General features: G+C 45.4%; 1 protein-coding gene across 1 annotated transcript in view; it reads right to left on the bottom strand.

Annotated features, from left to right (window-relative positions):
* Positions 1-17,714, bottom strand: part of GLIS1 (GLIS family zinc finger 1) — a 246,567-nt gene extending 228,853 nt beyond the window's left edge. The window contains exon 1 of the mRNA XM_027970436.2: positions 17,421-17,714. Within this exon, the coding sequence (XP_027826237.2) occupies positions 17,421-17,682 (262 nt within the window). The 5' untranslated portion in view covers positions 17,683-17,714. The remainder of the gene's footprint in view (positions 1-17,420) is intronic.
* Between the last annotated feature and the right edge of the window lie 739 nt (positions 17,715-18,453).

The raw sequence follows: 18,453 nt of genomic DNA on the forward strand, positions 1-18,453 counted from the left end.
AAGTTGGTGAGCCTCTAATTTGAGCCAAAGTCTCAGTGGAGTCTGAATTTAGTGGGAATATCATTACCAGTAAAAAAAAAAAAAAAAAAAAGGAAGAAATAGCAGGCTAAGTCTCACTTAAAGGCTAAATAGAGCACACCAGTTAAGGCTGCACCTCTCACTGTTATGTAACCCTGAACAAATCACTCCCTTCTCCAGATCTGCTTCTTCATCTGCAAGTCCGGTAACAGCAGTAACTCCTTCACAGGGTTGTTGGGAGAGTCAAAGGAATAATGCTTGTAATGCGCTCAGAGCGTCACTGGACCATGGTAATAAGCGCCATGTTTAGCTACTATATTGTTTTTATTTTTGCAACCGAGACAAATGGAAGAAAATACTAGAAAATGAAAACTAAGTAAGTTGAAGTCAGGGCCCCTGTGGTGCAAGCTCAGGGAGCACTGTCCATGTAGACAGGGGTGAGTGGTGCCCCCTGGAGGTGGCCATCCCCGCAGCTCTGGAGGAAGGCAGCTGCCTTTCAGCAATGCAACAAGGAAGGCAAGGGACTGACTCCCTGTGGAGTCTGAGAGTATTAGATGGTTTAAAAACTATGTTAGGATTATTTTGCTGAAAATAAAAATTCATTTTCAGGTTGTTAATAAAACAACCTCCCCAAGACAGTAATAAGAAAAGCAATGAAGGAAATAAAGGAAAATCTTGGAATTAGGACTATAAAATTTTTGTTTCAAAATCATCATTAAAAACACTTGCCTAAACAGCAGGCTCATAAAAATATTAGCAACAAATATGAAGAAAATATTAACTTATTGAGCTAATTTATTGAGCACTTTAAAATATGTAAGGTTTTAAATTTTACAAATAAAATATTTAGACCCCAACATAGTTGCAACAACTTGCAAAAGAGGAGCTATGGACTGTAAATCAATACACAGTATATATTCCACTACGCCAACAATCAAATAAATGTAAATAAAGCTATAACCAGATGTCACTTCCACCTTTCAATTTGGAGATTACTTCCAAAACAATGGTGAAGATAAAGGGAAGTAAGTTCTCCAAGACACTGCACACAGCTGTGAAAATTCATGCACCTTCAAAAGAGCTATTTGGTAATATGTGGGTCAAATATTACTAGCCTTTGACCCAGTCATTTTCAATCTGGGAATCTATCCTAAGAAAACAATCAGAGATGTAAATGAAGATTAAAGCATAAAAATAGTAACTGCAGCATTATCTATACTAAGGAAAAAGGTGAAAAATTCTAAGCATCACGCACATGCAAGTAATATACATATATATATGTATTTGTTTGTACCCACATCAACTATCTCTGAGAGGCTAAACAAAAATGGGGGAGGGTAGGGGGTATTACTAGTTGTTTCCAGCAAAGGGAACTGGGGGTGGGGGGAAAAGAGGAAGGCTTTTCCTAAGAACCCTTTTTGGGTCTTCTGAGTTTTAAACTATTTTCATGTTCTGCCAATTCAAAATAATTTTAAAACTGTAATAAAATACAATACATTTTTGAATGTTTACAAAGAATTTTAACACCATGGGAAAGTTTTATTATGTTACTAATAGAATGTTAAGTTTAAAAATAAGTACATAAGACTTTATATTCAGAATGATACCAATGATAATAAAAATATTAATATAGAGATAAGTATAGAAAAAAGACTGAAAAGAAATATACTAAAACATAAATGGTGATCACCGCCCAGGGTGGGATTATTTTCATCTTTAAATGTTTTTAGGGACCTCCCCGGCAGCCCAGTGGTTAAGACTTCATGCTTCCAATGCAGGGGTGCAGGCTTGATCCCTGGTCTGGGAGCTAAGCTCCTACATGCCTCCCAGCCAAAAATAACAGAACATAAAAGGGAAGCAATATTTTACCAAATTTAATAAAGATTTTTAAATGGGCCACTAAAAAAAAAATCTTTAAAAAATTAAATAATGTTTTTTATGGTGGTCCAGTGGTAAAGAATCTACCTGCCAATGCAAGAGACAGAGGAGACTGGGGTTCAATCCCTGGGTGGGGGAAGATCCCCTGGTGTAGGCAACAGCAACCCCCTCCAGTATTCAGAGGAGCCTGGCAAGCTACAGTCCATGGGATCATAAAGAGTCAGATCCAACTGAGTGACTGAGCATGTATGCACACATCTTATTATTTCCAAATTTTCTACAATAAGTATATACTTCTGACATGAGAAAAATTAAAATTATTAAATTACCTTTAAAAGGTATCTTTAAAGCTATATCTGTATCTTTACCACTTCAGCCACTTCCCAAAGAAGGATGAGGAGTAAGATCAAGTTAATTGGCTGGAATTCAATGAGAGCTGGACTGTTAAAAAAAAAAGGTGGAGTGCCAAAGAATTAATGCTCTAGAACTGTGGTGCTGGAGAAGACTCCTGAGAGTCCCTTGGACAGCAAGATCAAACCAGTCAATCTTAAGGGAAATCAATCCTGAACACTCACTGGGAGGACTGATGCTGAAGCTGAAACTCCAGTATTTTGGTCATCTGATGCAAACAGCTGACTCATTGAAAAAAAATCCCTGATGCTGGGAAAGATTAAGGGCAGAAGCAGAAGGGACTGGTCATCAGAGGATGAGATGGCTAGATGGCATCACCGATGCAATGGACATGAAATTGGGCAAACTTCAGGAGATGGTGAGAGACAGAAAGGCCTGGGGTGCTGCAGTCCATGGGGTTGAAAAGGGTCAGACACGACTGGGCTACTGAACAACAACAGGAGTGATTCCCATCTAAACATCTATGCAAGATGCCGTCAGGGGGCCATGTGCATGATTCCAGCTTCAGAGGTGTACTTGCATGAACCATCTGCCCTCTGGACTGATTCCTGGGGAATCAGCAGAACATACCCACTACAGCTGGGCCATTCAAACGCTACTTTTCCAGGAAGGCTGCTCTGATCTCTCTCTTGTCCGTGCTAGCCTGTGAGCTCTCTGAGAGCCAGCAAACTCTAGGATTCACATCTGCATCCTCAGTAGGAGCCAGGCCTGGTAACCAACATGCTGGCCCCACCTCCAAGATGTCATGTTCATCTGCCTGTCCTCTTGACTGGATGCTCCCAAAACTGACGCCAAGCTTGGGTTATACCCACTTCTCCAGAGTCTAACAGAGAACCTAGCATATGGTAGGGTTCTAGGAAATGTTTGCTGAACAAATGAATAAATTAAAGAAAGATACTCTAGACTAGCACTGTCCAACCGAACTTTCGCTGGTGATGGAAATGTTCTATATTTGCTGTCCAATATGGTAGCCACTGGGCTTCCCAGGTGGCAATAGTGGTAAAGAACCTGCCTGCCAATGAAGGAGACACAAGAGATGAGGGTTTGATTCCTGGGTGGGGAAGATCCCCTGGAGGAGGTCATGGCAACCCACCCTAGTATTCCTGCCTGGAGAAGTCCATGGACAGAGGAGCCTGGTGGGCTACAGTGCATGGGGTCACAAAGGGTCGGACTCGACTGAACGACTAAGCACGCAGCACGCACACGTGGTGGCCACTAGCCACAGGGAAAGTGAAAGCCATTGAGCACTGAAATGCTGCCAGTCGTCTCTTTTATTTAATTGTAAATTAATTTAAATAGCCATAAATTCTTCCATAAGAACGCTTACATACAGGATAATTATAAGATTACAGAGATGATGCATTTTAAAGAAGAGAGATGACCCAACGTCTTGTAGCACGCAAAAGATGATCACGGCAGGATACTGAAAATGAGGAGGAGGAAGAGAAGGAAGGTCCCCAGCCGCCCCCTAGCCTGCACCAACCTGGCCGATATCACACAATGGGAACCTACTCGTCTCCATAGCTCCCTGGCCAACAGCTCTGTTGTATTCTGGGTACAAAGCAGCCAGAATCATTGAGAGAATAAAAGACTGGGATGAGTGAGAAGGGAAGGGTGTGGGTCTGGGAGAGGAGAGACTCTGAAGGGGTTGCAAAAGGTAAACTCTGGCCTTTTTTATCGCCAGAGATAAGGAGAGAGGGTATTCCCTCCAAGACAAAAGCCTATGCAAGCAGGGACTAGCAACAGGTACAGGAAAAGAGCTAGCAAAGGCGTCCCCAACCCCAGGACTGGGTAACCCGTGTGGCTCCACCACCAGTGTCCAGAGCAGAAGGCTGCTCTGCACACCCATGTTCCCGCCCGTCCTCAGATTCTCACACTAGGCTTGCAAGGGGAGCTAGCTAGCAAATATTTCCATCTTATAAGCTGGCAAACCAAGGTTCTGTGAGATCATCCGAGGTCACAGGTCTCAGACTGTCTGGAGCTCAGAAGTCTGCTAGTCTGCTGAGGACAGTGAGCCAGGTGATGAGTTGGTGAAGTCACACAGATGAGGACTGGAGACCTGGCCAGGCTGGGAGGGAAGCTACACACACTGTCGTCTTGCCCTGCTGACTTCGAGCTCAGTGCAGGTAAGGCCTCTGTGTGTTAGACCACGATGGTGTCCCAGGGCCCAATCAATACCTGGGACATAGTAGCCATTCAATATACTGATGAACAGACAAAGCAACAACCAAACCCAGATCACAGCCCATCTGTTTTCAGGATACTTTCCCACGCGTGTGGGCGCTCAATCGTATCCAACTCCTTGTGACCCCCATGGACTGTAGCCCACCAGGCTCCTCTGTCCATGGGATTCTCCAATGGAGAATACTGGAGTGGGTTGCCATGCCCTCCTCCAGGGGATCTTCCAAACCCAGGGATCAGACCCACATCTCCTCCGTCTCCTGCACTGGCAGGCAGATTCTTTGCCATCAAGCCACCTGGATAAAGCCAATACTTCATTCCCTGTGCTCCTGACAATTGGCCAGGCAGAGATCACTGTCCAAGGCTCAGACATACAGAGCCACTCTGGGTTGCTGTCCTGAAAATCTGCTTGGGGAATTGCCCAGGAAGCCACATGTTGACTGCAGAAGGACAGATTAATTCCTCTGGGGACCTGCATTCATTCTCTTCTCTCGTCCACACTCTTCCGGCAAGTCGGAGATACAGTTATTACAGACCCTGTTCCACAGAGCTCACAGTCTCGTTGGGGAAGAAGCATCCATAAAAGCTGACTATTCAATGGGAGAAAAGTGACAAAGGCAGCAGAAGATGAAGGAGAGAAACAGTAATTCTGGCTGGAGGAGGCAGTTTCTGAACCGTGATGAATGGGGAAGATTAGACCCAAGGCATTCGAGTTTAGAGGAGCTGGGGGAAGGTCCAGAGAGGAGGCAAGGTGTGAGAAAGGGCGGGGTCTTCGAGTCAGGCCTGCAGCTACCCCTCAACAGCTCTAGAATTTTGGGCGGGTCATTCAGCCTTAGTTTTTCTCATCTGTAAAATGGGGGTGATGATACCTCGCAAGGAGTAAGTGGCTTCACAGAATATCTGCTCAAGCAGGGCCCAACAAATTGAAGCCTCCCCAGGGCTGAAGAGCCCCACTGGCGTGGGGATGCGGGAGAAGAACAGGAGCACCATCTTAAGGGTAGGAGGTAGAAGCAAGGGAATTCAGCTGGATATTAGAGTTTTGAAGGCAACTCCCAACCCAACTAACCAGGGACAAGGGGAGAGGGTCTGTACCTCCTGACCCACCCCCAGAAATACCCACTCCTGCCAGACACCAGAGCCACTGCAGCTTGAATGAATGTCCTGGACTGACCCCAGGGCCGGGACTTGTCAGATAATTGTGCTGATGCAGCCCACGCCCACCTGGGCAAGGGAGGTAGACAGCTCCTAACCTTCCTCCAACCCTAAGTGAAGTCAAGATCCCAGCCAGTCAGATTTGTGAACTCCAGCGCTGAGATTAGGACCTCAGTCTCTGAAACCCTGAAGTCCTTGTTCTTTAATTTTTCCAAATAAATAAAGAAAGAACAAAATCAGGACTTCCTTGGCAGTTCAGTGACTAGGCTAACACTCCAAGCTCCCAACACAGGGGCCCTGGTTTCAATCCCTGGTCAGGGAACTAGATCCTGCAACTAAGACTCAGCACAGCCAAATAAGTAAATGAATAAAATATTTAAAAAAAGAAAGAAAGAACAAAACACCGAAATAAGGGGGTGGGGTACTGAGACATAGAGGAGAAACACCATCAGACCAAATCAGGCTTGGGGACCTAGCCCAGCTCTGCGACTCAGTAAGAGCAGTAATAACAGCTCACCTTTGTCACATACCTACTATGTGCCAGCCCCTGAGCTAGGTGCTCTACAGACTCATCACTTAATCCTCACCTTAGTCCCCTCATCAACTCTATGAGACAGACTTTATCTCCATTTTACAAATGAAGAAAACGGGGGCTCAGAGTCCAGTGAACTTGCCCAAGGTCCAGCAAATGGTATAGTTGAGGTCTGAACTCAGCTCTGACTCCAAAAGCCATGTGGCCACCTTTGCGCAAGTCATATGACTTCTCTGAACCTTAGTCTTTCCATCTGTTCATAGCGGAATGGAATGAATAATAATGATTTGGGCAGAGCTCTACAATTTACAAGCTCAAACAACAACAGTACCCAGAGAGGAGCCAGGAAGCCAACACAATCCCTGGGGTCCATCTAAACCTGTCCTGGAGTGGGGATCAGGGTGTATTCAGCCATCTCCACCTCAGCAGGGCAACTGAGAGCTGGCTCCTGGTTCTCATTTCCAAGGTTCTTCTTCATCTTAGAGAAAACTGAGTCAGATGTGTTGCAACCACCAATAACTGGTCTTTAAACCACAGGATGAGACAATCTTGAAAGCACCTGGGGCTCTGCCTAGAAGGGAGGGCAAGTATGTGGCAGAGAGTGCCTACAATCCAGGCCAGTCACTCCAGGACAGCATTTGGCCCCTTACTCTTCCGCCTGACACCACTCTGCCTGGCCACAGCCTAGAAGGGTCTGTGATTATGGAAGCCAACTCCTCCCAGAAAGGAGAGGAAAGGGAGGCCCAGACAGAGAAGACTCGCCCAAAGAATGTGACCCAGAAGAGCGGGGCAGACCTCACGGTGAAAAGCCCCAAGACAGTGCGGAAAGAAAACAGGCTGTTTCTGCATGGGAGAACTCCTTGCGCACCTACTGGAGTCTCGCATGTGCCGAGAGCTTACTATACGTTCAACCCTGCAGGAGAAACAAAGACATCAAACTTCTCCTTTCACGGTGACAGGCTCCTTGAGGGCAGAGACTGGGCTGGACTCCATCCCCAAACCTCCTTGACACCCACTTTGGCCCAGGCCCTGTGCTGGGCACAGCGGTGCAGGAATAATGAGACTCTGCCCTGCCCTCAGGGACACAGTAAGCAAATGGAAAACTGCCACAGGACATGTCCTGTGCTACAGATGAAGGAAGGAGAAGGGTTGTGGGTGCCAGAGGCCTAGCATCACCAGGCTGTGGGAGAACAGGAGGGCTTCCAGAAAGAGGCGGCATCTGAGCTGGGTCTTAAGATTAAGTAGGAGTCAGACCAGTGGAAAGGAAGGAAAGGAAGGCCCTTCCAAGAGATTCAGTTTATCAAACGTTTGCATAACAGCAATAACAATAATAATTCCAAAGTTAATTGAGCATCTGACCATGTGCCAGTCTCTGTATTTAAGCACTTATACATATACAAGTAACTCATTTCATCCACATAAAAATCTTTTGAGACCATTACAACTACTATTCCCATTTTACAAATAAGAATATTGAGGCCCAAAGAGCTTAATAACTTGCCCAAGATCCCCAAGTTGGTACCTAGAACCAGAGTTCAAACCTAGTGGTCTGGTTCCACATTACAGCCCCAACCAGCACCTTATATCCTTCTCAGATACATATTTTGTGAGACAAGGTGCTAGACATAAGGCTATAAAGACAGATATTTGAATATTAACTATTTTATATTCTAAAAATGACTTAAAGAGGCACACAAATGAATAAAAATAAGCTCACAGTGTTTAAGGACGGAAGGACACATAAAGAGAAAATTCCAGGTTCAAAGCTTCATAAGGAAAAGTCTGATGCTGCTGAAGGACAAGCAAATAAGACTTTAGGAAAAGATGGTAAACTTTCCTGGTGGTCTGGTGGTTAAGAATCCGCCTTCCGATGCAAGTTCAATTCCTGGTCAGGGAACTGAGGTCCCACAAGCCTCAGAGCAACTAAGCATGAGTATTACAACTACTGAGCTCACAGACCACAACTAGAGAGTCTGAGTGCCACAACGAAAGATTCCACTGATGCAACGAAGCAACAAAGACCCGATGCAGCCAAATGAATCAATTTAAAAATAAATAAATTCATTTCCTTTAAAAAAAAAAAAAGGAAGAGATGGAACTGGATTGGCCGGAAGGCTTTGGACACCAGACCAAGGTGCTCAGATTTTTCCCTCAGTCAACTAGCTGCTAATCTATAAGCCACGGAGAAGGCAATGGCACCCCACTCCAGCACTCTTGCCTGGAAAATTCCATGGACTGAGGAGCCTGGTAGTCTGCAGTCCATGGGGTCGCAAAGAGTCAGACACGACTGAGCGACTTCACTTACTTACTTAATCTACAAGCCAAGATATGATTTCAGGGGAGAGCTTGAAAGCGTGTGCCAAAGACTATCTCTAGAACAAACCGATATCACTACAGATATGTGAGTGGTTGAGAAAATACGAATCTCTTTAAAACAGCCCTTAAAACTAGTAACCACCAGCTATCTTTTCCACCAGTAGATAAAAAATAACACCTATCATAGGGGATGGATTTTTGTCCTTATGTTTAGAAAACCTGGGATACCCTGCTGTCAGGGATGGGAAGTAACAAGAAGGCTTTAAGCAAGGAACTCTTTGGGGATTGAAGGTCTGGGAATTTTGCCCTCCACCCACGCCTATACCTCCACCTCTCCAGGCTAGAAATCAACCATCTGAAGTCCCAAAGATGAGCTGAGCCCAGCCAAAAGCCCCAATGCAGAGACATTCTCACAAAGAGAGCTACGTAAGTACAAATGACTGTTTGATCAATCATTTGGCCTCAGCGTGGGATTTGGTTAGAATTAAAGCCATCTGGTTGGGAGGGGGAGGAGACAAGCAGGCGGGAAAATGACCCACCCCCTCCCCCCAAAAAGCATTGTTAAAATATAACGGGGGAAAAACAGTAAAGTCTCTGCTGTTATTTCAGCCTAAGCCACTTAATCCTTCAGCACATAAAGCAACTTATTTTATGACCTTTTCCCTTTAAAAAGTAAATCAGAAGACGCTGCCTTGAATTCAGATATCTCTGAAACACACTACTCATCCCTCCCAGTGAAATATCCTGTTTCATAAACCTTCTTCGAGATACTTGAAACTGCAGATCACTAAATGCCTAGCTTTAGGCATCTGACATTCCAGAGAATTAATATTTAAACTTATTATAGGAAAAAAGAATTGAGTTTGGTTGAAGCATGAAATATTTAATAGTGTCTCCAAATTAGAAACCCTATTTTGTTTCGCGTTGGAAATGCCAACGTTATTACCTGGGCTTTGCACTCAAATAAGATAAAACGCACGGGCGGTCTTGAGATTAAACACACAATTACGGCCGTTTTCTCCAGAGAGAAGGAGAGCGAGACAGGTTTGGGGAGTGGAAGCGATTGGGTTTCATTTTTACGATACACTTAAAATTATATTATCATTCTCTGCCTGGAGGGTTGGACTTGAGAGGGTTGAAGCTACTTAACCACTGAAAACTGTGTCAAGATCGGTGAATCCACAGAGCCCTATTCACAGGCTGGTGAAGCCGTCTATGTCTTGGAACGGGCCCGCTGCTGGGCAAAACCCCGGGAACTTTCTCTACTCGCTAGGACAAAAGTATTAAGTGGTTTGGGATAAAAATTAAGCTTCAATTGACACAGTGGATCCTGGCAGCCTCTGCCGGCACGTGTAATTTATTTACAGGGTTGGAAAGTCGGCAAAATACATCATCAACTCTTACACAAACTTCTATTAGGTATTAAATACCCAAGCCTCAGAGAAGTAATTCATATAGTCCAACAACGTTCCAAAATAAACCCAATCTCCAGCCCTCCGGAGAGCTTAAAACAGCAAATGGGATCTGTGTTTTTAAAGCCGAGTTTATAATACTCCCTGGTTTCTTGCTAAAGCTTTGCCATCAAACCTGTTACTTAAAAACAAAAGCAACAACATTTAAGAGAGTAATCCGGTTGCTAAAAAGGACATAAATAGGAAGAGGCTGAGCCACAAGGCAACCAGGCCATTCTTGACACCCCTTCCGGCTCTTGCTTTCAGACCCAGGGTCGACATCTAAAGGCAAAGGAGCTTTGGGCAAGCCTACAGCCGCCTACAATTTCCACTTCAGAAAAAATAGGACCCCTTGAGAATGTCCACGTTCACATACATTCTCACAAACACATACACACCCCCTTGCAAGGCCACAGACTCAAGCCAGCAGTGGGACCTCTTCCTTCCAGAGAGGGGCATTTGACTCATTCATCATTTGACACAAAAGACCCATTTCCCACAAACTCTACTTCACTCTGATCCCTGACTTGCTCTCCCCCACAAGCCTTTCTTCATCCCACCAGGCGTTTAATAAGAAATAATTAGTTAATAGATCTCCAGCCATCATGCCCAGTGAAGCATGCATTCTACACACCAAGTGTAGTGGGATCATGAGGAATTCTCTTCAAATAGAAGTCTTCATTACCAGCAGAAGGGAGATCACAGCCAGGGCCTGGGCAACAGAGCTCCCACTGTATGACAGGCTCAAATGGGGACTTGAACATGCAGTAACCAGTGGGGTGTGTGCATGCTGCTTCTGAGAGGGGTCTGCTTCCAGGGGCCCTCCAGTTTCAGGCTCCTTGCCTGAGGACCCCCATGTCACAACTGGGAGCCACTGTCCTTTCCCCATTTCTGCAGCAGAGAGTAGCTGGGAGAGCCCCAGTGGAGGCAGAGTCTCCCCTTAAAGTCACACCTCAGCCTGAGAGCTGAGACTGCAGTCTGCCTGAGGGACTGGTTGTCTGGACCTGCCTATGGCCTTCCACTGCTGTCCCCCAGGGTTCGGAGAAACACGCTAGAGCCACCGCGACTCTTAGCTGCTGCATGGGTTTTAAAAGCTGTAGTTGAGAGCCCTGTGCTCTAGAGTAGCGGTCCCCGACCTTTTTGGCACCAGGGACCTGTCTTGTGGAACATGATTTTTCCACAGACCGGGAGAAATGCAGGGTGGTTTGGTGATGATTCAAGCGCATTACATTTACTGTGCACATTATTTCTATCATTATTACATCAGCTCCACCTCAGATCATCAGGTATTAGATCCCGGAGGTTGAGGACCCCTGCTTCGGGGGAAAGCACCGGCTTTGCTGTCAGACAGAGCTGGGTTCAAATCCCAGGCTCTACTATCTACTTTCTGTACAGTGAGTCACTGCATATTAAATATGGAGCTCACTGTTTACACAAATTGCTCAACTTTTCCAAGCCTCATTTCCCTGATCTGTAAATTCAGAATAATGCCTCCTTTTCTCATAAGGTTACTGGGCTTTATTAAATGCAATGACAGCTATGAACTGCTTGACCTGGCACAGAGTAGGTGCTCAGTAAAGGTTAGTTGGCATCTCTTCCTCTTCGGGTTCCTTCTGTGGTCAGCTTTAGGAGTCAAGAGTTCCAAGAAGAGGTCAAGTCGAGAACCAGACCTTTTTCTGTACTCTATATCCTCCCCAACTGCCCCAGCCAAGTTCACATGGAACCCTGGAGCAACGGAGCAGGAAGGGACTATAGGTCATCCCAACCAAGTGCTTCCCATTTTACAGATGGGGAAACCGAGGCTCAGAGCCAAGGGCTGGGCCCACATGCATTGAGTCTGTACAATGGTGTGTGTGTTTGCTCTAGACAGGGCTAACCATAACCACCAAAAAAATTCAGGCCATACAGGAAATGCATTATTCAGTGAACGGACTGAAGGCTCCTCTCAGTGCATCTGACTCAAATGCTGACTTTAAAAACACAGCTCGTAATGCTAACACAATCCGCCTCGACCCACCAGAAACCTTCTGAAGGAATAACCCTTTAGAGTTAAGGGGATGACGGAGAAAAGAAGAAAACAGATGCTTCAAGTGACTTTAAACTAAAAGACCACTGGGTCAGGGTTGTATTTTTTCCACCCCATCCCACCCCAGGCCTCTGTTTTCTTTCAGTTTCTTATAAGGCTGTAGGACACCAAAGCAGCCACAAAACTCCCCCCACCCCGACTCTTTTCTGCTTCCCTTAACTCAGTAACCCAGCTATCAGTCCCGGACTTTGCTTCTAATGCTGAAAGCATTTTTTTTTTTTCATTGTAAACTATTAAGTCGGACAGCGGCTGTTGATAAACAAGAAGTCCGTTTTTAAACTGCTAGAATCATTAGCACAGGGAAGGCGAGCAGCACAAACATTTCAGGAGTTTGCTCTTTTTTCCTGGCCCTAGTATCACAGCTGGGCTTTCTGCATGTTGCAGTTGAATTTTTCAAAGCCCAGGGCAGAATTTGTTTCATTTCTTCTCCCCCTTGAACTGAATGTCTTTGTTTCTTTAAACACAAAAATAAACTACCCCCTACAAGAAGAAACAGCACAAGTCTCCAGGTCCAAATTAATTGCAACTAAAATCTGTATTAGGAAAAAAAATTACCAAACCACACATTCTAATTTAACTTTGAATATAATCATAGATATAAGGTGAAGTTGTTGAAGTACTACCGTCTCAGCTTCAAAACAGAGAATTCTTTTCTAGGAAACTTGAGAGAAAGAAGGGAAATTATCTTCCCTACGCAAAAGTCCCAGTTAGTGACTGGTCCATTTACAAATAAAGTTGGTATTTATTTGTTTGGTTTTTTTTTTTCCTAATCCTATCCAAAAAAGGATGGAAAACCCCATTCCAAACTTTAGTTTCTCCCCTTTTCTAGGATGCTTGCCAAACTCCACAAAATAAAACCGAGGAAAATGACGATAATTATGCAACATTCAGAACAAAGAACATAAGAATATATTTTTTTAAATGATTCATTGTGCACTTATGCCTGTAATGGGATTTTAACGCACTGTAAAAATAAGTGTGCTGCCTCACTCAGCTTCTCACGCAACTATAACGCAGGGAGATGAAGAACTTAAAGATGGGGTGAGTTTTGGTTTTTTCCTAAAGGAGGAGATGTGTGAAGGGAAACCATGGTGTATAAAGAAACATGTTTTTTAATCAGAGGTGGAGCAACACAGCCTATCGATATAATTCCACAGCTAAGACAGTCCTGAGACCTCAGCCCAGCCAAGCACTACAGGTAAACGAGTCAGCAATAAGGAAGCGTAAGTAAGTTATGATCTCAAGTGCTGGTTCCCTTTCCATTTTGCACTCCAGGTCTTAGCAGCTTCTACAGAGCTTGGGAGGCAGAAAGGGAAGAGAAATTCTAGCCACCCAAGATTCTTTGGGAATCTTTGGGAATTGTATTTCCGCTACATGTCTATAAAAGATTTGTCGGATACATAATTCTTATGACTGTAGACGCAACATGTTCCTATCTTATTTGTGTACCCACACACATACATGTTTCTCTTTGTCTCACTGAGCCTGACATTTGGCCAGCAGGTTTTTCTCCCCCTTATTTGAAACCTCAAGCACTGAAGAAATTTGGATCTGATTATTTCCGGATCACAGGACCAGCACTTTAAAATGGATGAAATGCAAGCAAATTGCCCACTAGAGCCGGAGGGGGTAAATGCTTTCAAAATAACTCATACCTTTCTATTATGGATGTGCTGGCCTCTCCAAAACCTCCCCAGAACATCACAGTGACTTCTCATTCAAATGAAGAAACTCTACAAGGTAATGCCAACCAAAACCGTCACGTCTTACTCTCCACCTCCAGTCCCTAGTGCGCCTGCACACAACCTACAACTGCATTGCTTCTTTGTTTTCATTTTTAAAGGAAAAAATACATATGCTTTTTCTTTAAGCTACACGATTGACTACTTTGGGAATTTTTAGCCACAGTACGATGGCTGTTTACTAACGGCAGGGTCCACATTGGTCATGATCATCAGCCTTTTTATTTGCTAGGATGTGTCCAGTCTCAGCACACTGTGAAAAGGGTCCAGTGAGTTGTTGAGAATTATCTGGTTTGGTCTCAGAGCAGCAATTCTGATCAAACAGAATCATTTGGTAATCTAAGAAGTTTTCTAACAATGGCACAGATACTTGTTACCAAATTCCGAAGATTTGAGACAGAAGAAATACCAACAGCAAAAATAGTTTAAATTCTCTGGGAACGCTTGGGAAGCCGTCATGAACGCCAGCTCTCAGCCACCAACACACACACATAGAAGGCACTAGTTGTGGAATGGGAAGCCTTAGAAACTGCCACTTACTCTCTGTAGCCTTAAGCACATCCTTGAACCTGAATGTCTTCATCTATAAAATTGGAATCACAGTAGTAAGAGCCAGGATCTGCCTGCAGATACAAACTGCAAAGAGCTTTTACATCTGTCCTCTCAGAACAGCCCACAAGGTAGGCAGGGCTCAGCTGGCATGAGGCTGATGAAAGAACGTGTGGAGGACACAGGCTGAAAACTGCACAGAGAGCGAGCTTCGCGGAGCCAGCGCCACAAAGCCGACCGCCTCCATAAAGTCCAGATGTTTACCTTCTTTCCTTGTCAGAACTTCCACAAGCAGAGTGTTGGGTGTTTAATAAAAAGAAAGAAAAAGCGCAGCATCTGGTAATTTGGCCTTTTCAGCTGTTTGGAATCTGGATAAACGGGACTCTGCCATAAACAGATCGTGATTCTTATTGTAAATGATGACAGTGTTAGTCCATGACGTTGCACCAAGGGTCTGTCCGGGAAACAAGACGGCAGAGCATCTGAAACCTGATTCCAAACCAAGCAATACTGTCGTCTCTCTGGTCACCGGGGAAGCACTGGCCGCAGAAGACCTGCCGCTTGGCCCCTCTCAGCTTCCTCTGGCTAGGACACCAGTTAACAGTCGCGAGAGTCAACAATTTAAAAAATCAAACCTTTCTCCCTCCTCGCCCTACCCTCTTTGTCTCAAATAGAGCTGACCATAACGGCGCCCTACACAAATTAATAAACGTGAATCCTTCTTCCTTTTCAGTTTATATTCTTACAACTGTTTCATTTTCCCTTGGGAAGGAAGCATTATTACCTCTTGTGCAAATGAAAAACCAGCGGTTGAGAACATTAAACACATCACAAGAGCCATCTCCAAAATAACCAGGCACTGAGGTGGCCCTTTGACACCTTATATCACTAATACTCTCCTCAGTCTTTCTGTCTCACGGTAGATTTACAAATGAAGAAACTAAGGCTCAGAGAAGGAAATAACTTCCCCAAGTCCCACGGATCCTAGGTGGCAGGGTCTTACAATTTCCAGCACGGTCAATAAATATTTTTCAGTTGGTATTCTTGTCTTCTGTTTCCAGTAAGCCTGAGACTTGGAGCTAGACACCAAATATTCAAAGGGTTATGAGGTCTAGGGAGTATCTAGGTGGGAACAAGGGCAGCAAGAAGGTTTCTTTTATGGCCTCTTTGAGAAGGTTGCCCAGCTCTGATTTTCTCTCAGACCACTGTGTAGCTTGACTACAGGGGAAAAAATTGCCTAGAAAGACAGAAGTCGAGTCAGAAGCCTCTTCAGGCCTAGGTCCATAAGCTATGGGCTGGCCAGAGACCCCCACCCAGTAGGCCTCAGTTTCCTCATCTTTTAAATGGGTATGACAAATCTGACCCCCACCAGCCTCATTGGAGGCTGTGAAGAAAACAGAAGCCTCTTACAAAAAGCTTAATCAGTACAACCATCTTAAGGTACAAAGAAAGAGGTGATTTCTCCCATTCTTTTACCCTCCTCTGCCCTTTCCAAACACAATCCTGATTTAGAGATCTCATATTTTAGACACTGGGGGCATGCGGATAAAAATAATTGGGGTTTAGGAGAATGGACATCAGAAAGTTGTACACAACAAATGCATCCACATGAAAGGTCTCCAACCAGGGCTTGGAACAAAGGCTATGTTTGGGAGAGCAATTTATTAGGTCTGCAGAGAACTGAGATCTTCAGTTGACAGCTATTTTTTTTTTCAAACACAAAATGTTGCAAGAGGGTATCTATTTAAGGGAGGATTGTCTACAGGAGGCGGGCAAGTGAGGGAGCTCGGAGCTGCAAATATTACTCATGTCTTGCTGCACAGCCCTCCTCTCTTCCTAGTAAAAGGGAACCTCATGTGCGTATTCCAACAATAATATGCTAAAGCATTTTCCTCCCTATCCTTTAAAAATGACTTCTATCTCTTGGAAAAGAGACTGAATTTAAAACAACAGACAAGAAATAGTGCTCTCCTACAAAGTCAGGTATTTTCATTAAAAAGCAAAAAGTATTTATATTTATTTCACTTTACCAGTCTTTGAATTAGAGAGGTGGTTTGTTTTTGTTTTTTTTCTTTACCCTAAAGGAGCTCTCATCCCTAAAAGTAAGCCACCCTACCATTTCTAAGTTGCCAATTGATGCTAAAGTAATGATGCCTATAGAGCCATTAAACAAACTTTTTGTCCTTCTTAAGAATCAGCTAGAAATAGAACCAAGAGGTCCCAAACAATGAAATAATAAAAAAAAAAAAAAAAGCTTTGCTTTTTCCCAGGGAAAAAATGTAGATGAGGGGAAAGATATAGTGCCTCAACAATTTCCCCAATTTCTGGTTAATTATCTGTCAGTGTGAAACTTATAAATAATGGCTCAATAATAATTAACTGCAATGAGAAGAACGTGTTCATGAGAATCCAGCCTGGTCACTGACTTTGACCCATTAATTATACTGAAGCCTGCACCTTATACCCACCAGCCTCACTGGGTAGAGGAAGGGTATTACAAACTAACTTTTGACCAAAGACTGCTGCTGAAGCATCAAGTACATAACAGCCATTGTTAAAGTCAGGACTTCACTCAGGCTAGACTACAGATTCATAAAATTTTCCACCAGGAATCCAGAAATCATCTGGTATAGTTAATTCCTTACTTGACAGATCGGGAAACTGAGGTCCCAACAGGGGAGGGGCCTGGCTGAAGGCTTCTGGTTTTTTGTCACTGCGGAAGACTAGAATACTTCAAAGTATGCTGTTAGCAGGTTCAGAGACAGACATACTCGAGTTGCTACTCATCCTAATTTATAATAAGGTTTTGACAAATTTCACACAACTTTTATCAGAAACATACAGAAGCAAAATTATGTAATCTGAGCTTTCTAAACACACATCTCCCGGCCAGATAGGCTTACTGAGTTTAAATTAGGTGCTTTCTAAACAGTCACCATTTCAGAATGACAAGCGAGTCCCAGACATCTTGAGAGAAAACTGATGAACTCTGGAGAAAGTTCTACCAAGTGCTTGGGAAGATTCCTACAAAGGCCTGCGGTAGAATCAGACTACCCGAATCCCTCCACGCCCGTGGCCAGGCACGTCGGCGGGGCCATACTTACCCTTCCCGGCGGCAGCGGCGGAGGCCTTGGACGGACCGTAGTCTCGGGGACTCCGGGGCCGGAGGAGGTCGTGGGAGCGCGGTGGCGCGGGAGGCCGGGGCAGCAAGTCACGCGGACCTCCCTCCCCGCAGCCCCCGCCGCTCACGGTGACCCTGAAGGCCATGTGCGGGCCGAGGCCAGCGGGCCCCCGGCCGGGACCTGGAGCGCCGGGGGCCTCCTTTGGCCTCTTGTCTGAGTGCGCCTCGGCCACTTCGCAGTGCATGGCGCCGGGGCGGGGCGCACCGCTGGGGGTCGCGCCGGGCTTCTGCGGTGGGGAGAAAGCACAGGCGCGTCAGAATGAGCGGAGCGATCCCCTTCTGGTCCAGGGGGCGATGATTGAGCAGGTCACCATCCCTCCGTTTATTCCTCCTTAGCGCCACCACACTCACCCTAACGTGACAAACCTACCTGATCCACGGAAAAGTCCCGTCCAGGGCGCAGGAACGCCTAGGATGTCCTTCCCTGACTAGTGGAGGGCCCAGCTACCCAATCTGCCCCCGTCCAGTCCTCTTTGGACGAATGGGGAAACTGAGGCCTCGAGAAGGGAGAGCGCCTGTGCGCAGTCACCCAGTGGGACACGGAGCTGACGGCAGAGATTCCCGGAGCAGGGTACTGGCAAAGCCGCGGAGACTGCTCGGAATGGGTCAGGGGCTGCACACTTCGCCTCGTGGGTGCTCTGGGATACTGATGAGGGCAGGGACAGCCGACTACGCACCCGCAGGCCCGCGGGCAGACCCTCTGAGATACCAACACCACACAAGCTGCGAAAATGGGAGTCGGAGGATGTGTGCTCACTCCCGCAACGTGAACCCATACACGCACGGAGACGCACACTACGCGCCGCGGAGAAAACGAACCTATCGCGCGTGCAAACCTGCAAAAAGTCGACAGCCCATGCACTCCCGCTCCCACGCACACCAAACACACCCCGCAAGTGCACACTCGGGGACAAGACGTGCCATACATTCTACTTTCATACACCAGCTCAGTCAGC

This window comes from Ovis aries, chromosome 1 (assembly GCF_016772045.2).
Source record: "Ovis aries strain OAR_USU_Benz2616 breed Rambouillet chromosome 1, ARS-UI_Ramb_v3.0, whole genome shotgun sequence".
NCBI classification, from domain to species: domain Eukaryota; kingdom Metazoa; phylum Chordata; class Mammalia; order Artiodactyla; family Bovidae; genus Ovis; species Ovis aries.